Source organism: Dendropsophus ebraccatus, chromosome 2, assembly GCF_027789765.1.
Source record: "Dendropsophus ebraccatus isolate aDenEbr1 chromosome 2, aDenEbr1.pat, whole genome shotgun sequence".
NCBI classification, from domain to species: domain Eukaryota; kingdom Metazoa; phylum Chordata; class Amphibia; order Anura; family Hylidae; genus Dendropsophus; species Dendropsophus ebraccatus.
In genome coordinates this window covers 127,576,822-127,595,295 of record NC_091455.1, presented here as the reverse complement: position 1 = coordinate 127,595,295, position 18,474 = coordinate 127,576,822, and the positions used below count along the sequence as shown (strand labels likewise).

Genomic DNA, 18,474 nt, shown 5'->3' with positions numbered 1-18,474 from the left:
CTACCGTTCAAAAGTTTGGGGTCACCCAAACAATTTTGTGTTTTCCATGAAAAGTCACACTTCTTCACCACCATACGTTGTGAAATGAATAGAAAATAGAGTCAAGACATTGACAAGGTTAGAAATAATGATTTGTATTTGAAATAACATTGTTTTTACATCAAACTTTGCTTTCGTCAAATAATCCTCCTTTTGCAGCAATTACAGCATTGCACACCTTTGGCATTCTAGCTATTAATCTGTTGAGGTAAGCTGGAGAAATTGCACCCCACGCTTCTAGAAGCAGCTCCCAGAAGTTGGATTGGTTGGATGGGCACTTCTGGCGTATCATACGGTCAAGCTGCTCCCACAACAAATGGGGTTCAGATCTGGTGACTGCGCTGGCTACTCCATTACCGATAGAATACCAGCTGCCTGCTTCTGCTGTAAATAGTTCTCGCACAATTTGGAGGTGTGTTTAGGATCATTGTCCTGTTGTAGGATGAAATTGGCTCCAATCAAGCGCTGTTCATTGGGTATGGCATGGCGTTGCAAAATTGAGTGATAGCCTTCCTTATTCAGAATCCCTTTTGTACAAATCTCCCACCTTACCAGCACCAAAGCAACCCCAGACCATCACATTACCTCAACCATGCTTAACAGATGGCGTCAGGCATTCTTCCAGCATCTTTTCATTTGTTCTGCGTCTCACAAACGTTCTTCTTTGTGATCCAAACACCTCAAACTTGGATTCATTTTTCCAGTCTTCCTCTGTCCAATGTCTGTGTTCTTTTGCCCATCTTAATCTTTTTCTTTTATTGGCCAGTCTCAGATATGGCTATTTCTTTGCCACTCTGCCATGAAGCCCAAAATCCCGCAGCCGCCTCTTCACTGTAGATGTTGACACTGGTGTTTTGCGGGTACTATTTAATGAAGATGCCAGTTGGGGACCTGTGAGGCGTCTGTTTCTCAAACTAGAGACTCTAATGTGCTTATCTTCTTGCTTAGTTGTGCAACGCGGCTTCCCACTTCTTTTTCTACTCTGGTTAGAGCCTGTTTGTGCTGTCCTCTGAAGGGAGTAGTACACACCGTTGTAGGAAATCTTCAATTTCTTAGCAATTTCTCGCATGGAATAGCCTTCATTTCTAAGAACAAGAATAGACTGTCGAGTTTCAGATGAAAGTTCTCTTTTTCTGGCCATTTTGAGCGTTTCATTGACCCCACAAATGGGATGCTCCAGAAACACAATCTGCTCAAAGGAAGGTCAGTTTTGTAGCTTCTGTAACGAGCTAGACTGTTTTCAGATGTGTGAACATGATTGCACAAGGGTTTTCTTATCATCAATTAGCCTTCTGAGCCAATGAGCAAACACATTGTACCATTAGAACTAGGGATGGTCCGAACCGAGTTCGGTTCGGGTTCGTACGAACCCGAACCCTTGGTAATGATTCCCGCTGTCTGCCCGCTCCGTGGGATAGCCATAGGCTGTATCCCAGTATTCCAGGCGTTCCTCCCGCTGTATCCGCCCGCTCCACGGAGCGGGCAGACAGCGGGAATCTGTTCAGACCATCACTAATTAGAACACTGGAGTGATAGTTGCTGGAAATGGGCCTCTATACACCTATGTAGATATTGCACCAAAAACCAGACATTTGCGGCTAGAATAGTCATTTACCACATTAGCAATGTATAGAGTGTATTTGTTTAAAGTTAGGACTAGTTTAAAGTTATCTTCATTGAAAAGTACAGTGCTTTTTCTTCAAAAATAAGGACATTTCAATGTGACCCCAAACTTTTGAACGGTAGTGTATTTATGGTTTCAAATTTAAAATAAATATGAATTTTTTAAATTTAGTATCTAGATTAGTCAGGTCAGTAAAATTATAACACCTACATTTTGTTATGTTTTACTACTTTTAAAACATTTTTGGCTTATCTATTTATTTATTTATTTGCACCTTTCACCAAGCAAGATCAATTAAGTTATATATTGATAGATTTGAAGCTTAGGAGGTATACATTTTTTTATGTATTTATTTATTAAATAGAAAAAGGGGCAATTTAAATTTGTACTATATTTTGGATTTTTTTTTTTAAATATATTTTTTTAAAACTTTTTGTTTTCACATTTGTTCACACTTTTAAAATCCCCTAGGGGAATTTTATTTTATAAGCAATCATTTGCTTAAACACTTCAATGCAATACTACCGTTTTGCACTGAAATGTGATATCAGCACTCCGCTAGTAAAGTGTAAGAGTCTATTAGCAGAGTCTACATGGCAGCTCAGCAAGCCTATAAAAGGCCTTTGGCTGCCATGGTAACTAACCAGCACACGATTGCTTTGCAGGTCCTATGATCGGTACTGACTGTGGGGTTTAAGGGGTTAAATCTGTTCCTAGCAGTTTCAGGTGAGTGTCTGCTTTAATATACAGCCATCACCCCCACATATGGAGTGGCCCAGCTTGTGAGCAATGATCTGCAACAACCATTAAAAGGTATATGGGTGACTGTGGGTCTAAAATTTTGTTTGTATTATGAAACTAAGTAACATCGATTTTCCTTTTTGCATGCTAATTCTAGAACAGAGACTATCTGTATATGTAGAAAATTCATTACAGAAGTAGGCAAGGGATCATCATTCCCCGCTGTCAGACCTGCACGTGCATAGGACACGAGGTGCTTGAGGCAATCTAGGAACAGACATGAATTGGAAAAATTTGCAGTGTTTTCTCAGAAACGTATAAACCGTGAGGTTATCAAGGTTGGAAAAGTTGGAAGTTCTTATTTTTCTATTGCATTGGAGAATAATTGTTGATGAACCCCTAGCCTTTACAAATGTCTTTGATCTGACCAGTATTAATAATATGCTTGTATTAGGAGCATAAGGATAGCCACTTATGGTGATGTGCATATTCTTAATGAAGGCAGTTAAATGTAAATAAAATTTTATTCTATCCATTTTTGGGAACAGAATCTAATCTGCAGCCTACTCATTCAATAATAGTTTTCACATACATTCTGCTGCCAAATCTGAATCTACAACATAATTCAAATACAGAATGAATATAAAATATCTAATATGAAAAGAATGACTATAAATGTAATTGACACTAAAGACAACTCACCGGAAGTCCATCTTTCCCAGGAACTCCCTAAAATGCAATTAATATGCTTTGATTAGTATGCTTTTATACATATTACATATAAATAAGCCTTCAAAACTATGTTTACTACTGTATGTTGGGAAACTGTACTGTATATACATGAAGAGTACAGCAGCATGGAAGAATACATTTTGCCTTTTGACCTTTGTAAAGTCTGTTGTGAAAACAGTCTAGATAGCCATATTATAGCCATATACATGTCTGTTTCTAAAAGAACCAGAAGAAGTGGCTACCAGCGCTATATGGAGCTTTCACAGCAATTTTTGTCTGACTTTTGGCTGATTTATAACATTTCTGCAATCTATTGCAAGCACTCTCTAGAAAAAAGGCTCTGCTAAACTATTCTGCAACCTTTTCAAGCCAGAACACCCTGTGAGCGGCAGACCACTGGCCTCCCATTATCAAAACTTTAGGAGAACCTATCTGTGTATTTGTTTACAGATGACTCAGGTTGTTCAGCTCTGATTGGCTGAGCAAGCTGTAAGCCATCTAACAGTTCTAAAGAGTGAGTTAGACATCAGAGGAGACAAAGTGCACCATGGGAAAGTTCAAACCAGGAAGTGAAGAAAAAATGAAGACACCAACTGGAGCTTCAGTCCAGTTTTTTTTTTTATCGTCGCCGGAGTTGTCCTTTAAGAAGCACGTAACTTAGTGATGTGATACAACTATATAGCTTTATATAGTTCTGAATATTTAGGCAGTTGGGGCATACAGGAAAAGCTTTGGGTAAATTTATAAAAAAAAATAGCTCAACATTAATCCAACACAAATACATTTTCTGCTCTTATGCAGAACATTTTTGTCATTTTTGAAGACAACTAAATGATCCAGACTAAATGATTTTAGTTGGAAAGGCGATTACTTGCTGAAAGCTTTGACCACCTTGTAATTTAGGGCTTACAGTTAATATTTCTTATTATAGTGACCTTGTGTGATGTTATTCTTGTGTTATTGTGGTGGCCCCCTTTCGGGTCTACACTAGTGCCGCCCTGCCAGTGAGCAGAGACAGACGGCCGGTCACAAGTGAGATGGAACAGCGTGACTCCACGGGTGTAGTAGTTGGCCGAGGTATAGCCCTGCCCGATGGTATTTTGTGGTGACGCCAGTGCCGGTTGGGCACACAGGTATGCTGGCACACCTGTTTTTGTTTTGAGTGAGCTGGATATTCCTTTTCCCCTGTGGATAGTGACCTGCCGGGCTGTTTGGAGGTCCCTTGGTTAATTGTCACGGTGGTCCGGAGTGGAGAAGGGACCCACCTAGACTATTGGCACTGCCACCCACAGAAAGGAGAGATAACCCAAGAAAAGTGTGAGTACTGTGTCAGTGCTTGGTGAAAAACCGAAAAACTTGAAACAGGAAGAGATCTGTAGTGGGAGTAAAGAGAGGTGTTGAGAGGTAGAAAAAGGTTAAGAAGAGTAGAGAGGAGGATGTCAAGAGAGTCCTAACCCAATGTAGTACTGTGCTCTGCCGAAGCTTTAGAGGTAGTATAAGTAGAATACTTGAAAGTAGAGTGAATACTTGTGCCCGTGTTTTAACTTCTTGGTCTTTGCACCACCTATTGCCCATCACTGTCGGGTGACCCATCCTAGTGGGTGACACAAGCCCCAGACCTTGTTACTTGGGATGAGCAGAGTGGTCAGAGTTCTCTAATGACACTCACACTGCAAGATAGAGTGCTTCTAGCAACTTTGCTCTATCTGGATCAGTTCCTTTACTTTTTGTGGATACTGTCCTGCACTGTTTTCTATTGTCCACAGCGTGGGTTGGGGTGGTTCTCTCTAGTAGTGACTTAACACTGCATAGTGTGTAATAAGGTTACTTGAGGGAAAACTTTGTCTATGTCTCGCAAACTGGAGACCTGGCAGGAGCCAGGGCCCGACTTGACCACTGTAGGGAGCATCCTATCTTGTGTCCTTCCTCTACAGGAACCAAGGCAAAAGACTCTACACTTCCTCCACCCATGTGATTTCCTTCCTACAACATGTGTAAACTGTGCTGTGAGTGGGTGAGGAATGCGTGTGTAAGAAGTAAAGAGAAAAGTGATAGGTTAGAAGAAGAAAAGAACTCTCATTGGTGTACAGATCCATGTGGTACATAAGAAAACAATAACCCTTTAGTTCCTACAGCCGTACAATATCAGGTACAGTTGTGCACAACAATGACTTCTTGTGGTACAACTTTGGTATTGCTACATTACCACTTACACTTTCAAGTACAGGCTTTTGCGAAGGTTGTAACCAATAGCAACACCCGTGGTGGGATACCACATTATGATTGTAATACAATGTGTCAAATATACAGTATAATTTACTTACAGGGTCACCTTTCTTCCCATCTGGTCCTGGTGGCCCAGGAGGACCTACTTGAGCTTGCTGATTGGTTATTCCTGGTGGTCCTGGTGGTCCAACACTACCCAACTCTCCTGGTTCCCCCTTCTGACCCTTTTGCCCCTAAAATAAAGATTAAGTAAAGTGAAAAATAGAAACTACATCTTACCTGACAAGGGGTGGGGCATTTTAGGGAAGTAGGCTTGGCATTACAGAAATGGCATGAAGTCTTAATTGTGATGCTGTTACAAAAGGCACATTTTGGTGCACTGTTTTGGCCCAAAAGAAAATAAAAAATATTTTAAAATTAGACAGTATTGTATTAATAAATCAAGTTTATCATACGAAAAGCAGTGGTCTGCTATCCATCTTTATTGATATAATTATTAGAGATGATTGAATAGTATTCGATCGAATACTGCACTATTCGAAAGATTCGAGTTCGATCGAATATGTGATCAAATATTCGAATCTAAATGAACTTTACTAAAACAGCTAAAAAATTTTTAGCTGTTTTAATAAAGTTTATGCTCCCTGGGAAAGCAGGGAAGCAGTATTACAGGGCACGGTATTACTGGCAATTAGCAATTGCCGGCAATAATGCTGATCCATGTAATAGTTAATATACAATTAATAAAACAAAGTTTCGTTCTAAAAAAGTTATTTTTGTTGTACAATAGCTTAATTAAAACGAATCAATGCCTTTGCAATTAAATATACTGTTAATAAAAAAATAAATATATAAATAAATGTATATATATTTATTTACAGTATATTTAATTCCAAAAGTATGTATTCATTTTAATTAAGCTATAGAACAATGAAAATAACTTTATTAGAACGAAAATGTGTTTTATTAATTAAATATTAACTACTACAGGAAGCTGTATTATTGCCGGCAATTTCTATTGCCGGTAAAACAGCTTAATGTAATAATTAATACTATACTTTAATTAAAACAGCAAATGTTTCTTCTAATGATGCTATTTTTTTAATCACAATAGCAACATTAGAAGAAACATTTTCATTTATATGTCCGCCGAGCTAATTGAAAGAAGAGAGAAGATAGAAGATATCGGAGGGTGAGTAGAAAGCTCCCTCCCTCCCCTGGTATGGGTGCAGTCTGACATCAGTCTGGCCCCCAAGGGGTTAAGTGGGGACCCTTACTTAAACCCCTGGGGGACAGATTTTCCAGTATGGCACCCAAAGGGTTAAGGGGGATGCAATGCATCCTCCTTTAACCCCTTGGGTGCCACACTGTAAGCAGTGATCTGTAAAGATGCTGCATACTGTAAGGTGCACAACACCAGTTACAATGATAGGTGATATGCTCCTGTTTGTTGTTTCTCCCTTTTTGTTTTTCAGATATCGGTATCCTGTGGATTACAGTGGATTTGGTGGACTATGGCGATGACCAGCTGTTCTTGGGATATTTTTTTTTTAATAAAATGGTCAACAAGGGTTAAAAACCAAGCAACATCAGCCTAGTAACACCAGGGTGGGAAAGGCCATTTGTTTTGGCCCTCCCCAGACTTAATATTACCAGCCTGCTGCTGCCCAGTCCAGGAGCGCCAATTTTGACGCTCCGGGACCACTGGCACCCGGCTCTTCCCAGTACCTCTGGGGGCATTGGGTACTGGAGTAATAATGGGGGGGTTAGTGTTAGCCCCGACTTAGTAATGGATTCCGTCTATTAGACGGCTTCCACTACTTAGTCTATATAGTAAAGAAATAAAGACAAGACACAAGTGAAAAATATTTTTTAATTAAAATAAAAACACCCCCACTCCTCTTGTTGACTATTTTATTAAAAAAAAAATCCCAACAACCGCTGGTCATCGCCGTAGTCCACCCAATCCGCCGTAACCCACAGGATACCAATATCTCAAAAACAAAAAGGGAGAAACACACAAAAAAACCATCATTGTGAGCGGTGTTGTGCACCTTATAGTATGCAGCATCTTTACAGATTGCTGCTTACAGTGTGGCACCCAAGGGGTTAAAGGAGGATGCATTGCATCCCCCTTAACCCTTTGAGTGCCATACTGAACAATCTGGCCCCCAGGGGGTTAAGTAAGAGTCGCCACTTAACCCCTTGGGGGCTAGACTGATGTCAGATTGCATCCATACCAGCAAGAAAGGGGTTAAGTGACCCCCCTTCCTTGCTGGGATGGGTGCATTGCAGGAGAGAGGGGGTGGGGAGCTTTCTACTTACCCTCCGATGTCTTCTCTCTTCGCCGGTCCCCATCACAATGAGTTCTGTGTGCCGGTGACCAGCTCTTTATATGTCCACTCAGCCAATCAGCTGTGGACATATAAATCAAAATGTTTCTTCTAATGTTGCTATTGTGATAAAAATAGCATCATTAGAAGAAACATTTGCTGTTTTAATTAAAGTAAAGTATGAATTAGTACATTGAGCTGTATTACCGGCAATAGGAATTGCCGTTATTAATACAGCTTCCTGTAATAGTTAATATTTAATTAATAAACCACATTTTTGTTCTAATAAAGTTATTTTGATTGTTCAATAGCTTAATTAAAACAAATACATACTTTTGCAATTAAATATACTGTAAATAAATAAATATACATTTATTTATATATTTATTTTTTATTAACAGTATATTTAATTGCAAAAGCATGAATTCGTTTTAATTAAGCTATTGAACAATGAAAATAACTTTTTTAGAACAAAACTTTGTTTTATTAATTAAATATTAAGTATTACAGGGATCGGCATTATTGCCGGCAATTGCTAATTGTCTGTTAGACAATGCCCTGTAATACTGCTTCCCTGCTTTCCCAGATGCATCCAGAGGTGTTTGCATCATTTTCTAAAGATGTCTTGGACTTGGTGACCTCCGATTCGTCGAATCTTGATTTCCAGGTCCCAAGGATTTTTCTCCCATAGACTATAATTGGATTCGATATTCGATCGAATATTGGGAGCTATTCAAATCGAATTCAATCGAATCAAATATTTTACTATTCGCTCATCTCTAATAATTATACATGCAGCATGTTTTAAAACAATCAAACCAGAGCTTACCATCCACTTGTCACGCCTCACAAGCTTTAGTTTATTGACCTGTTGTAAACTGCAGACCCTGTGTATATTGCATTTAGTTATTTTAAAGTTTCTAAAATCTTTTGATGAGCTCCCTTTAGTCTGTATATAAGTCTGTGATTTTTTTTCAGTTTTGTATAACATCATGTCTGATAAAGGGGGCTAGACTCCTGAAAGCTTACAAATAAATATACTCAGCTTCTCAAAGGTATCGCCTGACCTTTTCTGTATTCTACTTAAAACAATCAAGCATTTTTACATGCTTAGTAGAGATGAGCGAATACGATTCGATCGAGTAGGTATTCGATCGAATATTGCGGTATTCGAAAGATTCAAATACAATCGAGTAGTGTGTCGAACACGCGGCAACCATTCAAAAGCCCTCCCATCGCACTTTTTTTAATCCAATCACCATGCAGGGAGCCCATGAGGGACCCTGGGAGTTCTTGTGCCAGTAGAACCCAGTAAAAGGCATGTGATGCCTATTGTGCCAGTTGCCCAGTAAAAGGCACGTGATACTTATTGTGCCAGTTGCCCAGTAAAAGGCAAGTGATACCTATTGTGCCAGTTGCCCAGTAAAAGGCTAATGAGACCTATTGTGCCAGTAGCCCAGTAAAAGGCCTGTGATACATACTGTTCCAGTAGCCGACAAAAAGGCAAGTCATACATACTGTTCCAGTAACGTTCGTACAGCATGATTTGTGATACGCGCGAATAACATGACGCTCTACAGACGCACATTAGAATCATGTATGTAACGCTGCAAAAGAAATATGAACGAAATGTGTGAATATTGCGGTAAAGCGTTTGCAAATATTTTTCCTTTGCAACTGCAGAGAGTGGCATTATACTGCAATTTTGGGGTGTTGGATGCACCCAGGCATGCTCCCCCTAATGTCCCAGTGTCATTCCGGAAGTGTTTGCATCGTTTAGGGAGGTTTCATAGGGGACTTGGTGATCTCCAAGTGGTCGAATTTTGATTTTTGATTCCAAGTGCCAAGAATTTTTTTCCCATAGACTATAATGGGATCGAATATTCGTTCGAATAGCCGAATCTCTGTGTCTATTCGATTCGAATTCTCGAAAGTCAAATATTTCACTACTCACTCATTTCTAATGCTTAGCTTTAGATACTGTACGTTCACACAGGGCAGATTTGTTGCATAGATTTTTGTCCCAGCAACTAAATATGCAATATAAAAATTTCTGCCATGTGTGCTTTGTTACACACAGTTTTGGAACAGAATTTACCCAGCCTTTAGATTCATTTAGAGATATGGTTTCACTCCCGGAACCAGTCTCAGGTGTTAGAGTCTTTAGTGCCGATGGTTCTTGTGTTGAAGTTTCTGCGCCATTCTCTTTGTTTATTTCTGAAAAAAAAACACAATTAGTTAAAATAAAGTAGTCTCCAGAATTTTTTTTTTCAGCCTCTGATGATTGTTCAGTATAGCGGGTGACATAACGGAGAGGTTAATAAGTAGTAATAATGATACTACTACTACTACTGCTACTACTACTACTACTACTACTACTACTACTAATAATAATAATAATAATAATAATAATAATAATAATAATAATAAAAATTGTAGCACTAATAAAAGCTTTACAGGAATAGGCTATGTTCCGTTTATGATTTTTTAAAATGACGTCCGTTATTTCACGTTTTGGATGCCCATCATTGCAATAATGGGTGTTGGGACATTATTCTAGTTCAGGTGGAATGATTGTCCTTTGGGTGTGTTTTTAATTTAAAAGCCCATTGAATTTAATTGTTAAGACAATGAAAGGAAGGTGACAAAAGAAAAACTATGTGTGAACAACTAAAAATAACGTCCGTCATTTGCAAAAGACGTCCAAAAATAATTGTCATTATAATCATTATTTTGACGTCACTAACAATGTCCGTTATTTATTACACTGTGTGCATTGGATGTCCGTCATTCCACTGACTTCACCACATTCCATTGATTTTAAGGCTATAAGAACAGACGTCATTTTAAACTGAAGACACCATTCCATTCCCTTCAATACAGCTATATGATGACTTTTTTTTTACAACACTGTCACTTGCCATTTACTTTTATTTTAAAATCTTAAGTCTTCCCATATTTATCAGCTGCTGTATGTCCTGCAGGAAGTGTTGTATTCTTTTCAGTCTGGCACAGTGCTCTCTGCTGACATCTCTGTCCGAGACAGGAACTGTCCAGAACAGGAGCAAATCCCCATAGAAAACCTCTCCTGCTGGGGGCGGAGCCTAGCTGCTTATGGAGTAGCACACACTTCCCTGTGCTCCTCTGCCCACGACGGGGCTCCACATTGCTGGGTGGAACCGGACACCCCAAAATGCAAAGATCCACTAGGAACAAGTACAAGGACACCCCTGGAACCCCCCGAGCGCAGAATTCGCAACCAGATATGGAGAAATTCCTTAACAAACGCTCGGCTTCCCCTGCCTCAGCGGGATCCAAGATGGCGCCGACGGGGAAGAAGCTGCCCGCGTGCCAGCGCGACTCAGATAATGAAAGCATGGGTGACTTCTCGGAACCTGGAGAGGACTCAGATGTTGGCCCTGTCTCAAAGAGCTTCATGAGAAGGTTGGTGGCCCCCATCATAAGAGAACTCTCAGACATGCGACATGATGTACAGCACATTGGCCTCCGTGTAGAGCAAGTAGAGAGCCACCAGGCCGACATCATCCGCCATAGCTCTGCAGTAGCTAAAAGCCTTAATGCCTATGGTGACCGCCTTAATGATGCCATCCTAGCCATAGAGGACCAAGAAAACCGTAACCGGAGAAAAAATATCCGGTTACGCGGCATTCCAGAGACGTACGCACATGAGGCCCTGCCGCAGCTAGCCGCCGCCATCTTTAGCGACCTACTTGGCGCTGACAGGGCGGATTCCATCAGGATCGAGCGCATCCACAGGGCCCTGCGGGCCAAACCAGCTCAAGATGAGCCACCCCGGGATGTTGTCTGTGGACTGCTTGCCTACCCGGATGCCGCGGCCATACTTAAGGCGGCCAGGGAAAAAGCCCCCCTATCCATCGAGGGGTTTGACTATCAAGTTTTCCAGGACATCGCGGCCTCCACACTTAGCAAATGCCGCCTGCTTAAACCGCTGTTGGACGCTCTCCGGTCCAAGAACATCCCCTTCAGATGGCTCTACCCATTTGGCCTGGGCATAATGAAAAACGGCAAGATGCTGACGGTCCGCACGCCTTCTGACCTGGCCGTGCTCTGGGATAAGCTCGACTTGGAACCATTGGACATGCCCTCCTGGCTGCCGGTGCCCCCGTTGTCCGGTCTCCCCACTTTACCAGATCCCGGATCCTGGTCCGTTAAGGGTAAAACCAAATCACCTAAACAGAAGAAGGACCGACGCATCCAAGGAGATGGATGAACATTCTTGGACGCTCTGCTGTGCTCCTTTATCCAGTCCGTCTGGTTTGGCTCAGGTGTTCTTTTCCTTTAACCTTGTTTTTGTTCTCCGTATGGATCACTTGCTAGTTCTTCGTTCAACTTAGTGTTTTGTCATTCAGTGACATTGCCTGTATTACCCGGTCCCCCCCCCCCTAGATTATATTTCTATTAAGTTTGTTCTTACATATTTGTGGGCCCCCTAGTGGGCAGTAGTACTAGGCTGTTGGTTGTTCCCCCCCCCCCCTCCCTAGCTACCTCTGCTCCTAGAGGTTGTTCTTGCACTATTTCATTTGGCCTCTGTTGACCCTCTGCCCTCAGGTCATATTGCAATGTATATACAAGTTATATGTCTGTCCCCCTCCCTCCTGTTCCACCCTCTCCAACCCCCTCTTGTCTATGTATTGTTCCCCCAAGTATTGTCTCTCCATGGCCAAGGTCCTATGGATTCCCTACGAGGGAGCCGTTTCTTCCGTTTCTTTACATGAATATGGCTAACCTAAAATGTATTTCCTATAATGTAAAGGGTATGAATGTGCCGCAAAAGCGGTCCCAAATACTTAGGCTCATGAAGGCTCAAAAGGCTTCTGTTCTTTTCTTACAGGAGACTCACTTTAGAGCTTCTAACACTCCAAAAATGCCCACTGCTGTCTTCTCCCAGTGGTTTCATAGCCCTCACCCGGATAAGGCCACAGCGGGGGTTAGTGTTGGCATCTCTAAACACCTCCCATTTGTTCTATCTGTACAGCAGACCGACCCCAATGGCAGATACCTTTTTGTTAAAGGCACTATTGCACAAGAAATGTTTTCATTTGCATGTTTGTATGCCCCCAACGCTGATCCTATTCCCTGAATTTGTGAGACCTTACGTATTTTCGCCACCTTTGCAGAAGGTACCTGCATTATAGGAGGTGACCTCAACACGGTCCTTGAACCAACACTGGACTCAACCTCCGTTTCCTCACACGTCTCTTACCACAAACTAAGTCGATTAAAAAAAGAACTCTCGCACCTACATCTTATTGACACCTGGAGGTTGCTCCACCCCACTGGCCGGGACTTCTCCTTTTATTCTAACCCCAGGGACTCTTACCATAGGATAGATTACCTGTTTGTGTCTCAAAGGATCTGCCAAAGGGTGACGTCTGCTGCCATAGGCTCCATTGCCGTATCTGATCATGCACCAGTAGAGTGCACGCTCTTTTTATTCCCCGCTGAACATAGGCCCATGCAGTGGACGCTCAATGAAACATTGCTGAGTGATCCTTCCTGCATAGACAATATCCAAACTAAACTGAAATTGTTCTATGCTGAGAACGAGTCCCCTGATATTTCCGCCCCTGTCCTGTGGGAAACCCACAAAGCAGTGCTACGGGGTGAACTCATTGCTCTAGCCTCGGCTAAGAAAAAAGAAAAAATGAAATTGCTTAACTCTCTCTTTTCCCAAATCTCTACCCTAGAATCTCTCCATAAAAAATCGAGTCACCCAAACCTTGTCCGACCTAACAAGTTTGCGCAACCAGGTAAAGGACCTGCTAAATGCACAGACAGCCAAAGCCTTCCTGAGGTCTAAATGTAAGTTCTATCTACATGGGGACAAATGTTCCCGATTAACCTCTTTCCTGCTGAAGGAGAGAGCCACTCAATCTCACATTGGTGCCATTCGCTCCCCCTCTGGCTCTCTTCTCACCAGGACTGAGGACATTGCTACAGAATTTTCAGCCTTTTACCACTCTCTGTACAACCTACGCCCCCCCCCTTTCGCCAACACCCCCTCTGACCACCTGTCACTGATAAACTCCTTCCTAAATTCTCTTACGCTCCCTTCTCTTTCCACCCCCCAACAATCCTCCTTATTAGCCCCTATTACCCTGGAGGAAGTGGAGAAGGTTCTCGGCTCGATTCCCTCAGGTAAAGCCCCCGGCCCTGATGGCTTTCCCATCCTATATTATAAAAAATTTCAAGACATCCTAACCCCTCGCTTCTTGTCCCTCTGCAACTCCCTTTTGGCCGGTACCCCGCTCCCCAAGCAAGCACTAGAGGCACATATTGCCATTATCCCCAAGGAAGGGAAAGACCCTGAGCTGTGTGGTAGTTATCGCCCTATATCCCTCTTGAACACTGATGTCAAATGGTGGGCCAAGATCTTGGCCTCAAGACTGAACACAGTCTTGCCTTCTCTAGTCGGTGAGGAACAGATGGGATTTGTCCCGGGGCGAGAAGGTAAACATAATACCAGTAGGGTGATAGCTGCCACACAGTTCGCTAAAAGCTCTAAAACCCCCTTGGTCCTTCTCGTCACTGATGCCGAGAAGGCTTTCGACAGAGTTAATTGGCTTTTTATGAAACACACCCTTCTAAAATTTGGAATCCCGCCCTCCTTTGTCACCGCTATCTTTTCCCTATACTCCTCCCCCTATGCAAAATTGAAAATAAATGGCACCCTGTCCCCAATGATTCACATCTCTAATGGTACCCGACAGGGTTGCCCCCTTTCCCCTTCCCTCTTTATCCTGGTTATGGAGACCCTGATTCAAAAAATATGTGCGGATCCCAGAGTAGAGGGCCTTAAGATCGGCTCCCTGGTACAACAGCAGCGTTCGCTGACGATTTATTAATATTTATTACTAACCCTAAAGCTGCCTTCCCAGCCCTGCTGGATATTTTTGGAGACTTTGGCCTGGTCTCAGACTTCAAAATTAATTACGCTAAATCCGAGGCGTTGAATGTCTCCGCCCCCGCCCCCCTAATCTCCCAGCTAAGATCCCAATTCCCCTTTTTATGGCCAGACAGAGGTATTAAATATCTCGGCATTAACATACCCCCCAACCCGGCCCAATTATTCTCAGCCAATTTCCCGCCCCTCCTTACCAAGATCTCTACCTCACTTCCGCACTTCCGCCTTCCTTTTATGTCCTGGGTGGGTAGGAGGAACTACCTGAAAGCCTATATTCTCCCTCAATTCCTTTACCTCATTCAATGTCTACCTATTCACATCCCTAAAGTTTATTTCACTAGTGTACGCAGAACTTTTTCATGCTTTCTTTGGCGCTCAGGTAAACCCCGGATAGCCCATGACAAATTGACACCTCCTAGGTTGTGTGGCGGATTCTCCCTCCCAGATCTCAGGACATATTATGAAGCCTCCCACCTCGCCAGATGGCTGTCCCTTGCTAGATATGCTACCTCACCTATCAGGCCTCCCCATATTGACATGGAATTGTCTTTGCTTACCACTGCCAAGGAACTGCTGCTCTGGAATCCGCACCTTTTGAGCCCCTCCTCCCTGCCCACCTGCCCTCTACTTGCCACTACCTTATCGGTACTGAGGGATCTATGTGGCCGAGATGTCGCCTTCTCCACTCCCTCTCCCCTCACTCCTCTTCACCTCCTACCTTCACTTACCTCTAACACATTTCACCCCCCTCCTCTGCTATGGAGGCTCCTGTCTAAATACCATATTAGGGACCTGACTAGGCGACATGAGCCACTCAATGTCTCCAGCCTATTACCCTCTAAACACTTCCAGTCTCAACATATTTACAATATGTGCCACACCTATGCTACCCATTCCACGGGCCTAAGGGATATCAACTGGTTAGAAAGACTGGTCCTATTCCCACAATACCCTAAGAGGCCCCTCTCCAGAATATATGCCGGCCTCATCACCCCTCCAGAAGGCTCGCTACCGAGCTGTCTCAGAGATTGGGAGTGGGAGCTGCAGATTTCCTTTACGCCTAGCCAGTCCCAATTTATTATGAACCATTCTCATGGCTTCTCTCCTTGCATTCGCATCCAGGAATCTTCCTTCAAACTGTTTTCCCGTTGGTATAGGACCCCAGCATTTCTATATGACCACGGCATCTCACCTACAGACCTATGCTGGCGCTGTCTCAATGACAGAGGGACTCTGTCCCACATATGGTGGCATTGCCCACTCATCCGCCCCTTTTGGGACCAGGTCCTCTCGCTAATTGCCCAACTGCCTGGCCCTATCCCAGTGTTCACCCCTGAACTGATACTTTTGTGGGCCCCTTCCGCTCATTACACCCCCAAGAAAAAGGACCTGACTACCCACCTCTTGGCAGCTGCCAAAATAATGATCCCCCTGTACTGGAGGTCGACCGATCCCCCCCACCTGACTAGGTGGATTGAGAAAGTGGAGGACGTACGGCGAATGGAGGAGATCTGTAGCTGGCACTCCCTTACACATGATAAACATACATCCCTCTGGCTCCCATGGACTACACTACTACGCGCTCATTTTAGCACGACTACTGGCTCTTAACTTACATCTAGATACCCTGCCCCCCCCCCTTTGGTTATATGTATCTATACCCAGTTTCACCCATCCCCTGTTCGAGCGGACACATGCCTAGTCTGTCTCATCAGGCCCAGAACTTACTTCCTCTGCCTCCGTTTACTGGCTGATTGTTGCCTAACTGGTTATAATCTAAAAATACCCTGTACAGATCTGTATTTGTGTTATTGGGCTGTGTGGCACCTACCCTTCCTTGTTGGGCTTTGTGTTTAAATGCCTGTGAAACATTTCTGTGTTTTAATAAAAAGAGATTTGACTAGAAAACCTCGCCTGCTCTGGACAGTTCCTGTCATGGACAGAGACAGAACACTGCGTCAGACTGAAAAGAAAAATTTTACTGCAGGGCATATAGCAGCTGATAAGTACGGGAAACTTGAAATTTTTAAATAGAAGTAAAAGACAAATCTAAACAACATTCTGAAACCAGTTGATTTGCAAGAAAATATTTTTTCGCTGGGTAATTGCTTTAAATGTATAGAATTCAGACATTGCTAGCATATGTCCAAGAGACAGCATATGGAAAACACAGGAAATGCCCTAATATAGTATAACAAAAACATGTTATAAACTGATTACATTTTTTTTCTACAATTGTTAAGACAAAATAATATGGATGTTTTTATTTATCTCCTTGTTCTCTCAGCTATGTAAATGTTATGTATGTCACTGAATGAGATATTCCTTCTATGTTCTTTCATGTTATAACAAGGAAGTGAAAAGAAAAGGTATGATGATTGCATGAGGACAAAGCAGCAGTGTCCAGTGTCAAGCAGCAGATGAAAAATCAAATAATATGTAAGGGTGTATAAAAAGAGAGATAAGAACCAGTGATTCATCTATAATAATGCAAGACTACATTTCAAATATGAATACAAAGGTGAGTGACTAGAAGAATGCATTGAATAGACTGTATCTTATCCAATGTGCGAATAAAAAAATAGGGATTGTTCAGTATACAAGGATCCGGCACACAAATGATATTGAAGCTTAACATGAGATATCATTGAACTGTTGTTTTTTAAACTAGGTCATAAGATGTGAGCTGAGGAAAAAAATTTCACTTTTCATAACAGATTAAAAAAAAAAATAGGAGTTAAGGGAGTATTGTTTGTACCTTGCTTCTTGATTGTATTGCTTGCATGACTCATCAGTTCTAACGGTTGAGCAGAGCCAGAGTATTCCATCTCTTCAATGTGGCTTGAAACTGTAGGAGGCGCCCTTACCGGTCCACTTATTGCTTTTGGCTAAAAGAGAAACACTGGTTATAATTCTTCTTCTCCACCGGCATCATATGCCACAATAAGGAATAGTTTACAGATATTTCATGCAATATTGCACTATTAAGTAGATTTAATTGCTGAATAGATGAATGCTGAATTATAAAATATGTAGTTAAAGAGACTCTGTCAGTAGGTTTTTGTAGGTTTATGCTACCATAACTACTGTAGCATAAACTAGTGACACAGAAGCTGAACAGAATGATGTATCAACTATAACATATATAACATTGTACAATGCAGCTGATTAAGAAATATCCTTCTAAATACCCAGTACACTGCGTGCTGATAGGCATTAGTCTACCTATACTGTGTATAGGCAGACAGCTGTCAATAAGCAGCTGTAGGGTGGAAGTATTGGTACAGCACAAAGCCTATTCTCCTGTATATTAGAAGAATGGCTGAACAGAAAACAGCATTTCTGTCGCTAGTTTTTGTGCCCTCATTAAAGACAGCATCGACCTAGTGATATATTCATTTTAAGGCTATGTTCACAGACAGTATTTTTGCTCAGAAGTTTGGTCAGTATTTTTCAACCAAAACAAGAAGTGGATTTAACCACATAAAGGATATGTTCACTCTCTTGAAATTTAGTGGATGGACGCCATTTAATGGTAAATAATTGCCATCATTTTAAAACAACGGCCGTTATTTGCCAGTAAATGATGGCCATCCACTCAATTTCAACAGTGTGTGAACATAGCCTTTTTGTGTTTTAATCCACTCCTTTTTTTGGTTGAAAAATACTGACCAAAATACTAAGCAAAAATCCAGTGTGTAAACACAGCTTATGGCTATGTTCACACTGCGTATGTTTCCGTCCGTAGTGCGAACCGCGAATATACGCCCGTAGTTTTGAGGTTGATGCGTTCGCTTGAAAGTATACGATATACGCCCACACAATGCACACTA

The 18,474-nt window shown here is 42.1% G+C and overlaps 1 protein-coding gene across 2 annotated transcripts in view; it reads right to left on the bottom strand.

Moving 5' to 3' along the window:
- Window positions 1-18,474, bottom strand: part of COL15A1 (collagen type XV alpha 1 chain) — a 226,451-nt gene that overhangs the window by 95,113 nt on the left and 112,864 nt on the right. For both annotated transcript variants that reach the window (XM_069958271.1, XM_069958272.1), the window contains 4 exons: window positions 17,400-17,529; window positions 9,794-9,912; window positions 5,461-5,595; window positions 3,107-3,133 (listed from right to left, as the gene is read on the bottom strand). In XM_069958271.1, the coding sequence (XP_069814372.1) occupies window positions 3,107-3,133; window positions 5,461-5,595; window positions 9,794-9,912; window positions 17,400-17,529 (411 nt within the window). The remainder of the gene's footprint in view (window positions 1-3,106; window positions 3,134-5,460; window positions 5,596-9,793; window positions 9,913-17,399; window positions 17,530-18,474) is intronic.